Raw genomic sequence first — 18407 nt, 5'->3', positions numbered from 1 at the left:
GACGACAAGGGACCTCACGGAGGAGGGGGCTCCAAAAATGACACTTTTTGGATTAGAATTAGCTAATATTGTGCGCACGCGCACACGCACGTACACACACAAATACACACGCATATACACATGCACACACATTAATCATTAGCTAATTGTGCGTGTGTGTGTGTGCTCTCTCTCTCTCTCTCTCTCTCTCTCTCTCTCTCACACACACACACACACACACAAATACACATAAATGTATACCCTACTCAAAAGGGTGCACACATATAAGCACACACAAATGTAGATGTATTTGATATAAAGATTTATGTGTGTGCATGTATGTGTGAATGTGGCATGATGTGTCAAAGATGTATTGTTGCACATGCATGTGTGTGTGAGGGTGGGTGTGTGTGTGAGGTGGATCATATTTATGAACTTTATATATATATATATATATATATATATATATATATATATATATATATATATAGAGAGAGAGAGAGAGAGAGAGAGAGTGTGTGTGTGTGTGTGTGTGTGTTTATATATGTATATAAATACACACTTGAAATCATGCATGCACACACATATTCACACGTACATGCACAAACACACTTGAGTGTACACGTGTGACATATTTTTTGAGAAACATACCCTCACATGTGCATGCACAGACACATATAGACACACAAGTGCTCACATATACACACATGAATTTTTTGTGGCAGCAATGCATTGGACCCTGGTCCAATGTTCACTAAGAATATTTTTCTTCTCGAATCTTAAAACTTGCAATTTTAAAATTTACAAGTTTTTGTTCAATATTACAAAGTTTTTCCACTAAAATATAAGTAGAATGTTTAAAATTTTGTCGAACTTTAAAATTACAAAAATAAAATTTACAAGTGAAATCATGAATTTTACAGGTGCGTTGTAAGGGTTTGAAGGTTTTTTGTGAACACTGCACTGGTCACATACTATTATCTATTTATCTAAAGAAGTAACAAATTAATACCTACATTCCCTTCATGTGCACGATAAAAAAAGGGCCAATTTTTTTTATAGCAACTCTTTCTCATATTTTTTTTAGCAACCATAATCTTCTTATCGAACGTCTTGTCAGAGGGCACCCCATGGGACTAAATGACACATTATGAATCAGGAGAGATCTAAGGCTGAAAAGAGGCGTCGCGATCTTGCCTAATCTATACCGTTGGATTCCCGTCGAGCAAGTAAACTAGGGGTGAACTAAGTATGAATTTAGGGTGAACTCAGGGTATACCATGGGAATTTTTGGGACTTAGAAAATTTTGGAGGGGTTAAGGTCAATGCAAAATCGGATTCAAACTTAGAACCATCCGCTCAAGCTTTCAACATCTAACCACTATGCTATACTTTCCAGCAGGTTGTGGAGAGTGTTATTAAATTTAAATCTCGATATTTTGGTCCCTAGTTCACTTTCTTACCGAAAAATGTTTCGCTAGTTCACTTTCTTGCCGGAAAAGGTCTCCCTAGTTCACCCCTAGTTCACCTCAGGAGTTCACCTCTAATTCACTCCGAGTTTACCCGCAGTTTACTCGTAGTTCACTTGGGAATCCAACAGTGTTGATCAAATCCCAATCATGACACCTCTTTCCAACCATAGATCTCTCCTGATTCATGATGTGTCACTTAGTCATGAGGGAGAGCACCGCCCTCTCCCTCCTGCTTCCCCCTCCATAGCCTCGCCTCGTCGTTCTCCCTCCATAGCCTCGCCTCCTCGTTCTGCATCCCTTCGTTGGGTTCTCTCGAACACTATCATGGACCCAGAGATAAAAGAGAGTAAGATGTTGCACCCACCTTTTTTGTCTGCAGGCGCATGCATAGGGAGACTCATGATGAGCTGTGCATACCCACGAGAGCGAGAGAGAGATATGTGGAGAGTTCTCTATACGAGAGACAGATACAAATACTACTTTGTGCATTCTCTGATGAGTGTTGCCCCAACTCCTTCCATCTGTAGGCACATACAGAAAGAGGAAGGCCCATTAGGAGCTGTTTGCATCCAAGAGAGAGAGAGGCCACCCGCTTTAGCCTGCATGTACCAGTCCACGAGGGGATGCCAGCTGCGATTCGAGACAGATCCAAATAGCACAGGTAGAGAGAGGAAGACCGAGAGAGAGAGAGAGCCGCATGCCAGATTCTCGAGGGTTGCATGCTTCAATTGGAGAGAGATCCTCAGAGGACACGGGACGTTACATACGTGAAACATATATTTTGACCTCCTCTAAGGTATCAACGACTTACCTCAAAACCATGAAATTGACAAGAGACATATCTCTTTTTTTTGGAATATAATTTAATTTGATAAAGAATAAAGACTAATACTCCATTATATGTATATATATGGATATTATATTTCTTTACAGCGAATTTGTGGTGGCATCCAAGAGCCCTGGGCCGAGGTCGTCGAAGAAACCCTCCTTTTCTGCATCCGCAAGCTGTGAGGAAAAGTCGCTCAGACAGCTCAGTGGGAAGTCGATGATGGAACTGGGGCTACGAAGGTGTTCCTCGACTTTGACCGGCAGCTGTGAGTTCTGCGCTCTGGCGCGAAAATACTTGGCCATGGCTCTCGCTGCCACGTGTGAGTTCTCAAAACTACCGCCACGGATATGGGAGTGGCGCTCTGGAGGTTCGACTGGCAGCTGGGGGTTGCAGGCGGATGTGTGGCGGGTATGCTCTGTTAGCAGCGCGTGTTGGGAGGATGGGTGGTGAGCCTCTGCGTGAGGGGCTTGCTCTACCTGCAGCTGTGAATCGTGGCGGTGAGCGGCAGCAGAGGCTGCGGTGGCGGCGATTGACTGGATGGATTGTCTGGATAGGAGGCTTGGGGAAAGGAGGGGTAATGCGGACATTGAGTTGTGGAAATTGAGAGAAGCAGAGGACCCTCGAAGGCACAGCGAAGCTGCGTCGTAGGCACGCGCAGCCTCCTCTGCAGTGAAGTAGGAGCCCAGCCAAATGCGCTCCCTGCTACGAGGCATTCTAATCTCGCTAACCCACTTCCCCCATGATCTTCTCCTCACCCCTTTGAACCGCCCGCCGCTATTAATCGTCCCCAAAACACCCACACCTTTGCCCACCATACCTTTCTCTGCTCCTGCGCTACTAAACAATCCAGAGACTAATCTCCCTAGGTCGGATTTGTCCTGTGCACAGTGTAGAGAGCAAATTTGCAAAAGGGGGGGAAGTGCGGTAGTGCAGTATGAATGACTCAGCAGGCTTGATATTTATAAAAGCCCTCGGATAGCTATCAAGCGTCGCACAATCCAATTCGATCCTGATCCTACGCGTACGTTCCAGATTTCAATCACCGACAGGTAGCAACGCGGCCCGCCCATAGGATCTCTCCACTGTTCCTAGAATTTTAAAGACTAGGAAAAGTAGAATAAAATCTACCCTTCCAACAAAGAAAGACGGAATGTATGCAAATAAAAATGATATGAGGTCATCATTTTATTGTCTTAAATAGAAAAAATAGTCTTAAATAGAAAAGATATGGGAGGTCATCATTTGATTGACTTTTTCAAGCATTAATCATTACATAGTAAAATGAAACCTACATACTATGAAACCTACATACTTGAAACATATATTTTGGCCTCCTCTAAGGTATCAAAAAACCTTAACATAAGACATACCTCAAAACTATGAAATTGACTAGGGACATATCTTTTTTTGGGAATATAATTTGATGGTCTTGCATAAAGGATAGAGACTAATAGGCCATTTTTGAAGACACATTAATATATTTAATGGAGTGTATATATTTAATATACACTCCATATAAATATATTACAGCAAACTTTTTGGTGGCATATTCACGACAAACTTTTTGGTGCATTTATTAATGCTCGCATTAACAAATCGAACCTTGCACACTCCTAAGGTTTTGAACGTACGTGTGTCCACCTCCCACCGCCTTAGCTCCAACCCTCCTCACGACCTGAGCGCACCCATCTCTCTCCCAAGTCTTGCAGACCGCCCCTGATTGCAGATGATACCTCCTTTGCAACCTGACCATCCCCCCTCCGTCATGCTCGCCTGCAACTCCTCTCACCTCCTTTGCAACCCGACCATCCCCCCTCCGTCATCCTCACCTGCAACTCCTCAACACCACTCTACTTGACCTCTAACCCACTGCGACCACCACCCTTTCTCCTCCTCCTCCTCCTCCTTGCTCAGTCATGTCGACTAGCCAATTCACACCAGTTCACTCACTCTAAGAAGTGTTTGCTTACCTGGTCTGGTGTCAGGCACAGAGAGAAAGAGAAGAAACAGAATTTGCATGCCCTAAGAGAGAGAGAGAGAGAGAGAGAGAGAGAGAGAGAGAGAGAGACTCCTGAACGGAGAGAGAAAGCAAGCATGAGGGAAGAAAACACGACGGAAGAAAACACGACGCACCGAAAATATCCATCTCAATGCATGCAAGACACTAGGCACGAGAAATCTGCATAATCAAAAATTGCCTTTTCGTGCATCTTTTTAAATATATAAAGACACTAATTTTTCAAAGGTTCAAAACTTCAAATTATAATTAATAAATGCACGAAAACATTTTGGTGGCATATACAAATATATTACAGCCAACTTGTGGTGGCATCCAAAAGCTCGTCGAGTATGCCTTCTTTTTCTGCGTCTGCAAGCTGTGAGGAAAGGTCGCCCGGACAGCAGTCGATGATGGAGCTGAGGCTACGAAGGTGTTCTTCGAGTTTGACTGGCAGCTGTGAGTTCTGCGCTCTGGCGCGAAAATACTTGACCATGGCTCTCGCTGCCACGTGTGAGTTCACAATGCTACAGCCAAGGATATGGGAGTAGCGATCTGGAGGTTCGACTGGCGGCTGGGGGTTGCGGGCGGGCGTTGTGTGGCGGATATGCTCTGGTAGCAGCGCGTGTTGGGAGGTTGGCAGCGGTGGTGGGTGAACCTCTGAGTGAGGGGGTTGCTCTTCGGCGGGGACCTGCAGCTGTGAATCGTGAAGGTGAGCGGCAGCGGCGGCGATTGATTGGATGGATTGTCTGGATAGGAGGCTTGGGGGAAGGAGGGGTAATGGGGACGTTGAGTTGGGGAAATTGAGAGAAGCAGCAGAGGGCCCTCGAAGGCACAGCGAAGCTGCGTCGTAGGCTCGCGCAGCCTCTTCTGCAGTGAAGTAGGAGCCAAGCCAAATGCGCTCCCTGCTACGAGGCATCCTAATCTCGCTAACCCACTTCCCCCATGATCTTCTCCTCACCCCTTTGAACCGCCGCCCACTATTACTCGTCCCCAAAACACCCACACCTTTGCCCACCATACCTTTCTCTGCTCCTGCGCTGCTAAACAATCCAGAGATTAATCTCCCTAGCTCGGATTTGTCCTGTGCACAGTGTACAATTACTGTAAAGAAGGACGATAAAGAGAGCAAGTTTGCAAAAGGGGAAGAAGAACGGGGAAGTGCAGTAGTGCCGGCTGTGACTGTGAAACAGTGTGATTGAAAGGTTAACGACTCAGGAGGCTTGCTACTCAATAAAAGCCCAGCAAGCATCGCGTGCCAATTCCTGATCCTACGCGTATGTTCCAGATTTCGACCACGGTCAGCAGGTAGCAACCTTAGCACCCTAGCAACAATCTACCCTTCCAAAAAAGAAAGACTAATTTATTTTAGTATAATCTTGCCCTACCTATCTCAGTTGATATGTATATTAAAGCAAATTATAATTAATGAGTTCCGTCACCGTCACCGTCACCGCCACCCCCTCACTTTTCTCCTTCTCTTTTCTTGTCACTTTCCTCCTCCTCTCCTTTGTCACTTTCCTCCTCTCTCTCCTTCCCTGATTGAGCCTTTTGAGGCTTTTTATAGAGAATTGTGGACCTTAAATAGAAAGGATGACATGCAAATAGAAAGCATATGCGTGAATGTATGCAAATTAAAACGACATCATTTTATTGCCTTAAACAGAGAGGATATGTGGAGTCATCATTTCATTGCCTTAAACAGAGAGGATATGTGGAGTCATCATTTCATTGACTTTTTCAAACATTAATCATTACATAGTAAAATGAAACCTTGGAAAAACACTCTTATTCTTGAAGATCTCACATAATATATTTAATAGAAAAGCAAAAAGAAACATTTTGGTGATATATTTGCCATATTTAATGGAAAAGCAAAAGCAAAAACATTTTGGTCATATATTTGCCCTACCAATCTCGTGGGGGTTTAATAAGAACCCTTAGAATGAAATTTTGGGATTGACCTCTCTCTAAGTGTTGTTCACTTTGGGTCTTGAGGACTCCCATTGGCTGGACCTGAAGAATTGAATTTTAGGATTGCCCCTCTAATTCGATTCGAAAGACCGTCTTCATGAACGTTGAGATGGCTCGAGAGTGTCAAAGATGGATGAGGAGAACTCTCGGCCCATGCTCTACCATTCCCCACCCATTGTCAAGCTTTATGATGGGCGGGGATAAGTCTATCGACGTCCTCATGTATATATATTATATATGTGTGTATATTTATGTATATCGACATCCTCATGTATATATATTTTGTGTGTGTGTGTGTGTGTGCGCACGTGTGTGTGTGTGTGTGTGTGTGTGTGTGTGTGTGTGTGTGTGTGTATATATATATATATATATGTAAATGTATGTATGTATCTTTATTTATTTATGTATATGTGTGAATATATTAATATCCAATGTTTTCTTATTAAGTATTATTATTTTCCTATGTAAGAATTTTTCTTTTCCTATGTAAGATTTTCTACTAAGATAAAGCAAGACTTACAAGGCTTCAAGGAGATTCTCCACCTTAATTTGACCTTCAAAACAACCTGCTTCTTTATTTAATCACTTGAAAAACTCCTTACATATTTGGTATTACACTCTATCAAACAAGATATTATTTCCACTCATAAATGGATGAATTTATTTCCTACTTTATATTCTCTAGCTTTATCAATTCATTTAACTAATTTATTAATCACACCATAATTTTACCAATACACATAAGTTTATTGCTATTGAATTAGCATACACCATGTTTTGGAAAGCCATACTTTGTGTTTTTAGCAAATCACATCATGTTTTAACACTATGATCACTTCTCCAAAATGCACCTGCAAACAATCAAGTGGCTTCAATTAATGAATTTCTATTACAACTATGAGACATCTACAATACATATTTTAGCTTTTACATTTGGATTGTGTTAATCTTTCATGTCACTAATGCTATACTTTTTTAATTGCGTGTACTATTATAAGACATCTACCTTCTTAACATGAGTCCATGTTTTGATCCAACATTAATCTTGAACTAGCTTTAATATTTTTTTAAAGGCCACGTATACCGTAATTTTGGTGAGAGACAGACCGTTGTGTGCCCTAAACTATAAAGGAGCAGAAGCATTCAGTGTATAGACAAGCAGAGATGCACTAGGGTAGTAGGAGCACACATGTAATAGGAGAGTCGTAACCCATGTGATCCTTGATTGATGCAAAAAGGCTATGGGAGTGTTAGTGATAATGAAAGAACATGGTAGAAGTGGGATGTAGTAGCGCACAAACATGGGATGAGGTTCAAGGAGCAAAGAAGCACACAAAAAGTAAGGTTAAGGACCTCGTACTCCACCCCGTTCTCTTACAAGACCAAGGCCTAAACACATGCAAGAGACGCAGCTTTGGGCAAGACAAACCCTTGTGCTTGAGGGCCAAAGGTCCAAAAGTAGGGCAGATCTGTCATCAAAGATAACACAGATTTAGCCTAGATTGAAGGTAAACACAAGCTTCAGTTCAGACCAACTAAGGGCCAGATTCAGCCTAAGTGAATCCTTCATTTATCTACAAACACATACACCTTCGGATGGGGAGGAAAAGCCTTTGTAAATAGATCTACATTATTTTGTGTAGGGCAGTAAGATAAACTGATCTCCCCTGCATGAAATCTCTCTCTGATATAATGATAATGGATCTCAATGTGCTTGGTACATGCATAAAATACCGGATCTCCCCTGCATGTAATCTCTCTCTGACATAATGCTTATCGTCAAATACCACTGTGGGTACAGCGTTTAAGGCGGGCAAGAGTTGGATTGCATTGGTGGCCGATGCGGGAGGTGTAGTTGTAGCTGTGGCAGTTTCTACTCTCGAGGCAGAGACTTTGGCGGCTTACGTTGCCTGCCACTTGGTACAATCTTTCTTACCATGCCCCACAGTGTGGCAGAAGAAACATTTGTTCTCCCCCTTATACCACATTTGCTCTTTTGGTTGGAGATATCCACCAGTGATGCCCTCCTTGGCCTTTTCCTCAGGTGTTTTCTTACGCACGAAGGTTTTATCCTTCTTGCCTCCTACAGTGCTCTGGGATTCTTTCTTATTATCTTTGCTATCCTGAGCCCCCTTTCCCCCCCTGAGATGATGACTCTTGGGTTGTGGATGATTGTTGTTGGGGTTCGGAGCTAGACTCGGATTGCTTGGGCTTACCTCCGTTCAGCATCATTTCCAGGTTCTGAGCAAGAGTGAGAGCCCTGTCATAAGACTATGGCTCAAAATTACGTTTAGTAAACCTAATGTTCGTATCCAAACCTCCAATAAATTGTTTCAATTTATCCTCCTCGAATATACGTAACTATTGTGCTGACATGATTACTTTATTAGAGTAAGTTAGCATGGGTGACCCATTTTGGGACTTATCCTCAAGGTTGGTCATGTACTGTGGAAGGAGAAACCTTTTCTTTAGGTCCGACACAAAGGTGTCCCATACATACTGTGAAGCCCCTATGAACGGGTAGGTGTCCCATACATACTGTGAAGCCCCTATGAACGGGTATATATATATATATATATACCTAGATGAATCCAGAAACATGCCCAAACTCACCTTTTAAGAACATGCATGTTATATACTCATGGTAGTCAACCCACAAGACTATATAACTATCAACTCCATTATGCATAGTATGGACTAGATACTACAACATCCCCACTGGGTGTAGAACTTTGTATCAAGATATGCTCTCACACACGCACTCCACACATAAACACACACACACACACACACACACACACATAAGAGCATATATTCACACAAAGCCGTTCGTACTGAGTTTCTGTCAAACCTCCGGAGATGCAAGGCAGACTCAGCCAAGATGAAGCCTAGCACTAAAGGTCTAAATGTAGACTCGACCAATGCTGCCACCAAGTGACCACTTCGCCAAAGAGGTAAGGTACCGCCAAGTAGATTCCATCTTGTGGATCTGAAAGCTTAGCCAATGGAAAATATGCGACAAATTGATGAATGCATTGTAATATTGCAGCATAATCACACTTTGTAACATGCAGAAGCTTCAGGGGAGATGGGTAACTTCAATGCTCAGAAATCAGCACACTTTTCGTGACGGAATTAACGCACAAAACTGAATGAAGATGTGCAGAAAATAGAGAGAGAGAGAGAGAGAGAGAGAGGGAGAGAGTAGAGGGCACAGTTACCCTCTGTAGGGCCCCCACCACAAATGGTGTATTTGCTTTTATTAGAATGATGTAAAATAGTGAAATAAAAGATTGACTGAACCTTCTTGGCCGAGATGGATCTCTGTCCTTGACCTTCACTCCTCCACCCCTTCTGCGTTAGCTTGTTCTAGGCTGTCATGGCCCTTGTTTCAGCTTCAGCACTTGATGAATGATGAGATGAAAGAATGGATTGTGGGCCTTGGTATTTATACTACTCCAGGATGACCAGTCGGCTGCCTTAAATGCAGTCGGCTGTCATAAATCAGCCCACGACTGAATAAACAGCATTAAAAGCTAAATAAAATCTGTGCATAATTCCCTTGTTGGCTGGGCATTAGGCGCATGGTTTTCTAGAGGCCTGGGCACTGAATACTTGCTGTTTGGAGGCTGGGCAGCCTGTATGGGCTGCCCCATACTTGCCCTACAGCCATCACAAGGCTGGATGACCTGTCGGCTGCCCCTGGCATGCCCCTAGGGCTGTCCTATAGCCCTCCATGGCCTACCCATGGCTGGTGGGTACAGCCAGGGCCTTCCTGGCCCTCATGGGGGTGGTTTTACACTGTCCCCATGCCCACACAAGTACTTGCCCTAAACGACTTCATGACACATAGTCGGCCTTTGTAGAAAAGCCAACCATCGCGTATCAAAAAGTGGCATGGTTTGTGGCATCCAATGCCTGTTCCCACTGTGTACCGAATTCCTCGAAATCCGCGTACGTGTGCTTCATGTCATCTAGTCCTGTACCAACAAGATCGAGTCTAGTGGTGTCACGTGCATCCCGCACTTGGATGCCACGTAGACATTTCTGTACAGAAGGTGCAGGACCTGGGATGGTGAACTGGTCCCATGTGAGCCCAGCCCGGGACGAGTCAGCCAGGCATCCATCTCAGTCGTCCGAGGTCAGGTGTGCATTGTCCTGCACATGAGTCCAAGGTCAGGTGTGCACTGTCCTGCACATGAAGCAGTGCCAGTCCGCGCTGTGAGTCTCCCTCTGGAATGATGTCAGATGTTCTGTGTATCTGGTTTGCAACTGGATGCCAGGCTTCTGTAGGCATGTAGGTTTGCATGTAGAGATGGGGCCAGCCCATAGGGCTACCCCAAGTTAGAAGATCTTGCACTTGCACTTGTAGTGTGGGCATGGGGGAGGTGTAGAACCACCCCCAAGGGGCCAGGAGGGCCCACATTGTGCCCACCAGTCATGGCTTGGGCTGGAAGGGGCTGTCGGCCAGCCTTAGGGCCCTGGGACAGCCAGCCGACTGGGCAACAAGGTCCAGAATGGCTGTCAGCCAAGTGTGGGACAGCCCACACAGGCTGCCCAGCAGCACAGTACCCTTGCGCAGGGTTGTCCAGCAGTCAGGAGGCTGTCCCAGAATATATGCGCAGGCTGGACAGCAGTGTGAACACATGCGCAGGCTGGACAGAAGGTATTTATAGTGTGAAAACACTTATTTAATAAAACTCAGTCGTGGAGCTCCCTGAAGCCAGCCGACTGGATGATATGAGAAGTATAAAAGCCCAGCCAAGAATTCATTGTAGTCATCTCATAATTCACCAAGAGCATCAAGCATTCAAGGGCCAGGACAGCCAAGAGATTGCTAACGCAAAGGGGTGAAGGACTGAAGGTCAAGGGCAGGTTTTCCAGCCAAGAAAACGTCAAGTACTTTGTATTTGTTTTCAGATTTACATCATTCTAATAAAGCAAATACACCATCCGTGGTGGGGGCCCTACAGAGGGTAATTGGGACCCAATACTGTGTCCTCTCCATCTCCCCCTTCTCTCTCTATTTTTCTGCACATCGTCTTTCACTTTGTGCGTTAATTCCGTCGCGAAAAGAGTGCTGGTTTCTGAGTTTTGAAGTACCGATCCTTCTCCGAAGCTTCCGCATATTACAGTGGTATCAGAGCCTACTTCAAGGACGAAGATTCAGCAAAGAAAACCAGAAAATTTTTTCGCTCGTGTGGTTGGTTTTTAGACGCCGGTGGACTACCCCTTTCGGAGTGACTCCTGTCCCTCGAAGGACGGTTGGTTTTTAGCCTCCGGAAGCCTCCGGAAGTCTCCCACACAGATAGTGGATGGTCAGATTGCGTTCCGGAAAGGAATTGCATTTTCCCACTATGGCGAGCTTTGGCGACGAGAGAGAACCAGAACCATGGGACCAGAGTGCACCAGGCAGCCCAGCTAGGGCACCCGGCTTGAGTGTACAAGACATGTTCCAGCAGATGATGCAAGCAATCGCAGACCAGACAACCAAGTTGGATGAGCAGAAGGCGCGGATTTTGGCTCTGGAGGAGCGTTCTCGCTCTCCAGCGTCGCGTTTTCCATCTCCTCCTCCCTCTCCTTCCGTACCCCAAATACCAAATCCTCGTCACAGGGACCCTCTCGAGGGGTCACAGCCGCAGCCAAGCTCCTTGCTTGAGATGCAGATGCGAGCATTGGAGATTCGACAACGAGAAGACGACGCCATGCGACGAGTGGAACACGAGCGTTACCTCAGAGCTTTGGACGCCAGATTGACACCGGCGGCGCCCTCGAATCATTTTCCCGAGAAAATGAATTTCAGTAAGTATAAAGGTAAACTCGATCCCACTACTCTATATTCATGGTTACATCAATTTGAAGCTTACTTTGCCGCAGTTAGGAAAACAGATACTGACAAAGTGATCTTAGCTAGTTGGTACTTGGAAGGTGAGGCCATTCCTTGGTGGACTCAGTGGGCTCATGCCCACACCAGAGCAGGTATGGCAGCTTATGGGTGGGACGAGTTCGTCCGCGACCTTAAGCAGCGGTTTCTACCGCCCCACTACCTTGAGCGACTCGAAGACGAGTTCAGGGGTGCGCGTCAGAACGCGCAACCAGTCCTTCAGTTTGCCAATAGAATTTCGACCTTGTGTCTACAGTTAGGCTTATCTGATTCGGACAAGAAAGGGCAGTTTTTGTATGGCCTGGACACGCAAATCCAATGGGAGGTGCGTATGTTCAGGCCAGCCACCTTTGAGGACGCACTCTCGCTTGCGCAGAGTGCAGAAATGAAACACAATGGTGGCAAGCCCAAGACTTCCTAGCCGGCTTCTCCCAAGGCTAACGCCTCGGGGGGCAAAAGCCAGAACCAGACGGGGTCTTCCCCAGGACAGAGCCCGGGAGCCTCTGGCTCCAAGAACTCGAACAATGCGTCTAAGCTTACTCCAGACCAGAAAGCGGAGGCAGGCAAGACAGGTGGCAAGTTGAGTGCTGAGGAGCTTGCTCAGTACAGGAAGGAGGGTAGATGTTACTTTTGTCACACAAAAGGACATACTTCTCGGGATTGCCCGAAGAAGCCTCCAAAGGCCGCCGCCGCCTCCACAGCTTCCGTGGTGAGCACAGCTCCCACACAGACACCAGTGGCTACCCCCGGTGCTTCAGTTGGAGCAATTATTAGCCGGGAGCTCGAAGATAAGCAGAAGGGCGCCCATGACCAAGAGTATGAGCGCAACGAATTGCTCAAGTCCTTTGGCTACATAGGTGGCCAGAGAGTCGTTGTCTTGTTTGACAGCGGCAGCACGGAGGATGTGATCACGGAAGAGGCCGCTAGGCGTGCCCGTTTCGAGCTAACTCCGGTGGACAAACAAGTTGAGGGTTTTAGCACAGGTATGACAACGAGCGTCAAGTATGAAGCTCTAGGTGCTAAGTTAGTCATTCAGGGCATAGAGTTTGTGCGTGACTTTATGGTTGCCCCTCTTGTAGGAGCAGACATAATTTTGGGTATCCAGTGGTTTCACAAGTTTCTTCCTGATGTCAAGTGGGACAAGCACACGTTCCAGATTGATCGGAATGTGTCAAACACCCCGGTGACCATTAAGTGTGAGCCAGGTATTCCAAACTTTCCGCTCATAAGCCACTTGCAGGCTAAGCGAGCAGTTAGGAAAGGCGCACAGTGTGCGATGATTTACATCCAGACAGCCCAAACGGTGGCCAGTGCTTCCGAGAAGTACTCGGTTCTCCATGAAAAGTTCCAGAAGATTTTTCTTCGGGACAGTCTCCCTCCCCAGCTTCCCCCGTCCAGACCGGAGGATCACAAGATTGACCTCCTCCCAGGCTCGGAACCCCCGAGCAAGTTTCCGTATCGCCTTTCTAAGGCAATGGAATCGGAGTTGGACCGCCAACTCCAAGAATTGTTGCAAGCTGGCTTCATCCGCCCCAGCGTGTCGCCATTTGTAGCACCGATCTTATTTGTCAAGAAGAAAGATGGGTCTTCTCGGTTGTGTGTCGATTATCGTGCACTCAACAAGCTGACTATCAAGAGCAGATTCCCGATGCCTCGAATTGACTATATTCTCGAGAGGCTGAATGGAGCTAAGGTGTTCTCTAAATTGGATTTAAAGAGTGGGTACCACCAGGTTCGGATTGTTGAGGGGGACATCCCCAAGACAGCTTTCCGTACAGAACGGGCCCACTATGAATTTGTGGTTATGCCATTTGGATTGACGAACGCCCCAGCTACATTTAACCGCATGATGATGCGTATTTTCCGGGAGTTGATTGGAGTGTGTGTGTTCATATTTCTGGACGACATACTCATATTTTCAGCTACAGTTGAGCAGCATGACATTGATGTGGAGAAAGTCCTTAAGTTGCTGGAAAGCAACGAGCTCTATATCAATGAAAAGAAGTCAGAATTTTATCTGTTCCAGGTACATTACTTGGGATATATAATCAGTGCCGAATGCATTCGACTTGATCCAGCTAAAGTGGCCGAGATTGTTAACTGGGAAGTACCTCAGACTGCTTATGACATTAGATCATTTGTGGGTATATGCCAGGCATATTCCACCCACATTGACAAGTTTTCTGATCTCTCGGCAGACCTCACCGATCTGCTAAAGGGAGTGAAAACAAGGAGGCAAAAGATTCGAATGACTCCACGAGCGTTGGAGGCATTCCAGAACCTCAAGGTGGCTTTGTCTGAAGCGCCTTGTTTAGCCCTTGCCTCATGGGACGAACCATTTCAGGTGATCACCGATGCGAGTAACATCGCAATTGGAGGTGTATTACAACAGAATGGTCATCCGGTAGCTTACATGTCTCGTAAGTTACTGCCCGCCGAAAAGAACTACTCAGTCTACGATCGTGAACTCCTAGCAGTTATACAGGCCTTGAAACATTGGAAACATTTCCTGTATGGCCGTGACTTCGAGGTTCGCACTGACCATCAGGCATTGCGCTGGATTCAGACGATGCCAAGTGCACAGTGGAGTGATCGACAACACCGCTGGAGTCAGATATTCCAACAGTTCGGTGGTATGATTGAGTACCTTCCAGGAAAGGCCAATCCAGTGGCCGATGCTTTGAGCAGGAAGGGACAAGTATCTGCGATTCAGACCACTAGACTTGACCTTGTTGGTACAGGACTAGAAGACATGAAGCACACGTACGCGGATTCCGAGGAATTCGGTACACAGTGGGAACAGGCATTGGATGCCACAGGACCATGCCATTTTCTAATACGCGATGGTTGGCTTTTCTACAAAGGCCGACTATGTGTCATGAAATCATTCCGGGCAGCTCTTCTCCATGATGCCCATGACGCCATTACAGGTGGTCATAGGGGCATGAATTCGACTCTGGAGAAATTAGAACGGCAATACTATTGGCCAAAGATGAGGCGTGATGTGTTTACTTATGTACAACGCTGTGACATTTGTCAAAAGGTGAAAGCTCCTCGTGGAAAGAAGATAGGGTTGTTACAGCCTTTGCCAATTCCTGAGGATCCTTTCCAAGACATTTCTATGGACTTTGTCACAAATCTGCCTCCCAGTCCGAGTAAGCGTAATACACAGTGTTTGACTATTGTTGACAGGTTCAGCAAATTTGTGATGCTTATTCCTTGCAGGGCCAATGTGACTGCCGAGGATGTTGCCCAGCTATTTATTCGGCATTGGTACCCGATTGGTGGGATTCCTAGGACCATAGTGTCAGACCGAGATGCCAAGTTTACCAGTCATTTTTGGAGGGCATTGTTTGATAATTTTGGTACTAAGTTGAATTTTTCCAGTGCATTCCTCCCACAGACAGATGGCCAGACAGAGATATACAACCAGTTGGCCTTTGATGTGCTGAAGTGTTATGTCCACGATCAGCAAGGTAAGTGGGAATCGTTTTTGCCTTTAGTTCAAGCTGTTCTGAATGACTCTTTTTCTTCAGCTATTGGCAGGACTCCATATGAGGCAGCGTTTGGAAGGCCTTTCCAGTCGTTGTTAACCAGGACTTCGTCTTCAGTACCGGAGGCGAACAGAGTGACGGAGTCTTACCAGGAGATCCTAGAGTCCGTTAAAGACAGATTGGCTAAAGCGCAAGAGGCCTACACTCGACAGGCCAATAAAGACCGAAGGGACATGAAGTTTTCGGAAGGCGATTGGGTGTATCTTCGGATTATGAAGCAAAGATTGAAGCAGGTGGGCAAGCGATGCCCAAAGTTGTCTTTCAGGAGCTTCGGACCATTTCCCATCCGGAAAAAGATTAATGAGGTGTCTATGCAGTTAAAGCTACCTCCGAGTTGGACTATGCACGATGTATTTCATGTCAGTTGGTTAAAGCCATATGCAGGTCCACCCCCTTCAGAGGTCAAAGACGAAGCGGAACCAGACATCATTGATGAAGCAAAAGTAATGGTTCCAGAACATATCCTTCTGCACCGTTTCAAGCATGGCTCAGGCCGAAGACTACGACAGTTTCTCACGAAGTTTCAGGACCGAGGAACTCATGAAGCGGTATGGCTCGACAAAGAATTTTTCGAAGACTATCCGGCATTATTGACGGATTATTTGGAGGCTATGCAGCTTCCGTCAAGTTAAGCAGAAGGGGATGTCACATGCATCCCGCACTTGGATGCCACGTAGACATTTCTGTACAGAAGGTGCAGGACCTGGGATGGTGAACTGGTCCCATGTGAGCCCAGCCCGGGACGAGTCAGCCAGGCATCCATCTCAGTCGTCCGAGGTCAGGTGTGCATTGTCCTGCACATGAGTCCAAGGTCAGGTGTGCACTGTCCTGCACATGAAGCAGTGCCAGTCCGCGCTGTGAGTCTCCCTCTGGAATGATGTCAGATGTTCTGTGTATCTGGTTTGCAACTGGATGCCAGGCTTCTGTAGGCATGTAGGTTTGCATGTAGAGATGGGGCCAGCCCATAGGGCTACCCCAAGTTAGAAGATCTTGCACTTGCACTTGTAGTGTGGGCATGGGGGAGGTGTAGAACCACCCCCAAGGGGCCAGGAGGGCCCACATTGTGCCCACCAGTCATGGCTTGGGCTGGAAGGGGCTGTCGGCCAGCCTTAGGGCCCTGGGACAGCCAGCCGACTGGGCAACAAGGTCCAAAATGGCTGTCAGCCAAGTGTGGGACAGCCCACACAAGCTGCCCAGCAGCACAGTACCCTTGCGCAGGGTTGTCCAGCAGTCAGGAGGCTGTCCCAGAATATATGCGCAGGCTGGACAGCAGTGTGAACACATGCGCAGGCTGGACAGAAGGTATTTATAGTGTGAAAACACTTATTTAATAAAACTCAGTCGTGGAGCTCCCTGAAGCCAGCCGACTGGATGATATGAGAAGTATAAAAGCCCAGCCAAGAATTCATTGTAGTCATCTCATAATTCACCAAGAGCATCAAGCATTCAAGGGCCAGGACAGCCAAGAGATTGCTAACGCAAAGGGGTGAAGGACTGAAGGTCAAGGGCAGGTTTTCCAGCCAAGAAAAGGTCAAGTACTTTGTATTTGTTTTCAGATTTACATCATTCTAATAAAGCAAATACACCATCCGTGGTGGGGGCCCTACAGAGGGTAATTGGGACCCAATACTGTGTCCTCTCCATCTCCCCCTTCTCTCTCTATTTTTCTGCACATCGTCTTTCAGTTTGTGCGTTAATTCCGTCGCGAAAAGAGTGCTGATTTCTGAGTTTTGAAGTACCGATCCTTCTCCGAAGCTTCCGCATACTACAAGTGGTTTGAATCGAAGTCACTTGTCCCTTCCTGCTCAAAGAATCGGCCACTGGATTGGCCTTTCCTGGAAGGTACTCAATCATACCACCGAATTGCTGGAATCATAGTAGCAACGGAACGGGAACGGGAACGGAACGAAAGCACCACCAAGGGAACGGGAACGAGAAAAAGGGGGAACAGGAACGAGGGGGAACGGAAACAGGGAACGACCTAGATAATTCCTAGAAATGACGATAAATCTTAACATACAATGCTCATTTATATAACCAAATCAGAGACACACTAAAGTCTAGTGCACCATAATTTGCATGGCTAGATACTAACACTGAATAGATCTCACAAGTCAAAATAAATTAGCCCACATCAAACATGACATAAGTGACAAAAAGCACAAAATGTGGCCCACATGGCACAGCCTAGATAAAAGAAACAATCCAAGTCCAAAGTCCAAGCCTCAAGGTGACATGCAAATAGTAAGGAGATATCATGCATGGCTACTGCCAATGATGCCATCAAGGAGACTATCATCTATGTCATCCAAGAAAGCCATATCATCAAGACCAACATCTGCAGCATCCAAATCTTCAATCCCATCCTGACCAGGATCTGCAAGTCCATGTGTCTCCTCATCATCCGAGGACTCCTCATCAAGCAATATAAACTTCTCTGGTTTGGGAGATGCCATATCACCAAGCAAGCGCAAATTAGCACTTACAAAAATCAAGTCATTGACTTGTTTTGTCCCAAATTTGTTCCTCTTCTTGGATGCAACATGGCCGAACACACTCCATAGCTGCTCAATCGGAGAGGAGCTTGCACCTTGAGACAAGATCCTTACTGCCAATGATTGAAGCTGTGGTGTACGAGTCCCATAATCCTCCCACCATAAAGCAGCCCCTATCTTAAACCTATCTCTCTGTGCATCAGCCGATCCAAACCTTCCCAACT

General features: G+C 46.1%; 2 protein-coding genes across 2 annotated transcripts; both read right to left on the bottom strand.

The window, feature by feature from the left end:
- Nucleotides 1-2293: 2293 nt before the first annotated feature.
- On the bottom strand, nt 2294-3225 carry LOC147609407 (uncharacterized). Its single transcript, XM_086787520.1, has one exon. The coding sequence runs from the start codon at nt 3093-3095 to the stop codon at nt 2379-2381; it is 717 nt and encodes a 238-aa protein (XP_086643646.1). The 5' UTR covers nt 3096-3225; the 3' UTR covers nt 2294-2378.
- A 1309-nt stretch (nt 3226-4534) lies between these two features.
- LOC147609406 (uncharacterized) lies at nt 4535-5662 on the bottom strand. Its single transcript, XM_086787812.1, has one exon. The coding sequence runs from the start codon at nt 5526-5528 to the stop codon at nt 4590-4592; it is 939 nt and encodes a 312-aa protein (XP_086643938.1). The 5' UTR covers nt 5529-5662; the 3' UTR covers nt 4535-4589.
- Between the last annotated feature and the right edge of the window lie 12745 nt (nt 5663-18407).

The sequence above is a fragment of the Cibotium barometz genome, chromosome 51 (assembly GCF_041138505.1).
Source record: "Cibotium barometz isolate CiBa-2024 chromosome 51, ASM4113850v1, whole genome shotgun sequence".
NCBI lineage: Eukaryota > Viridiplantae > Streptophyta > Polypodiopsida > Cyatheales > Cibotiaceae > Cibotium > Cibotium barometz.
Note: the sequence above shows the minus strand (reverse complement) of the source record. Positions and strands in the feature narration are given on the sequence as shown.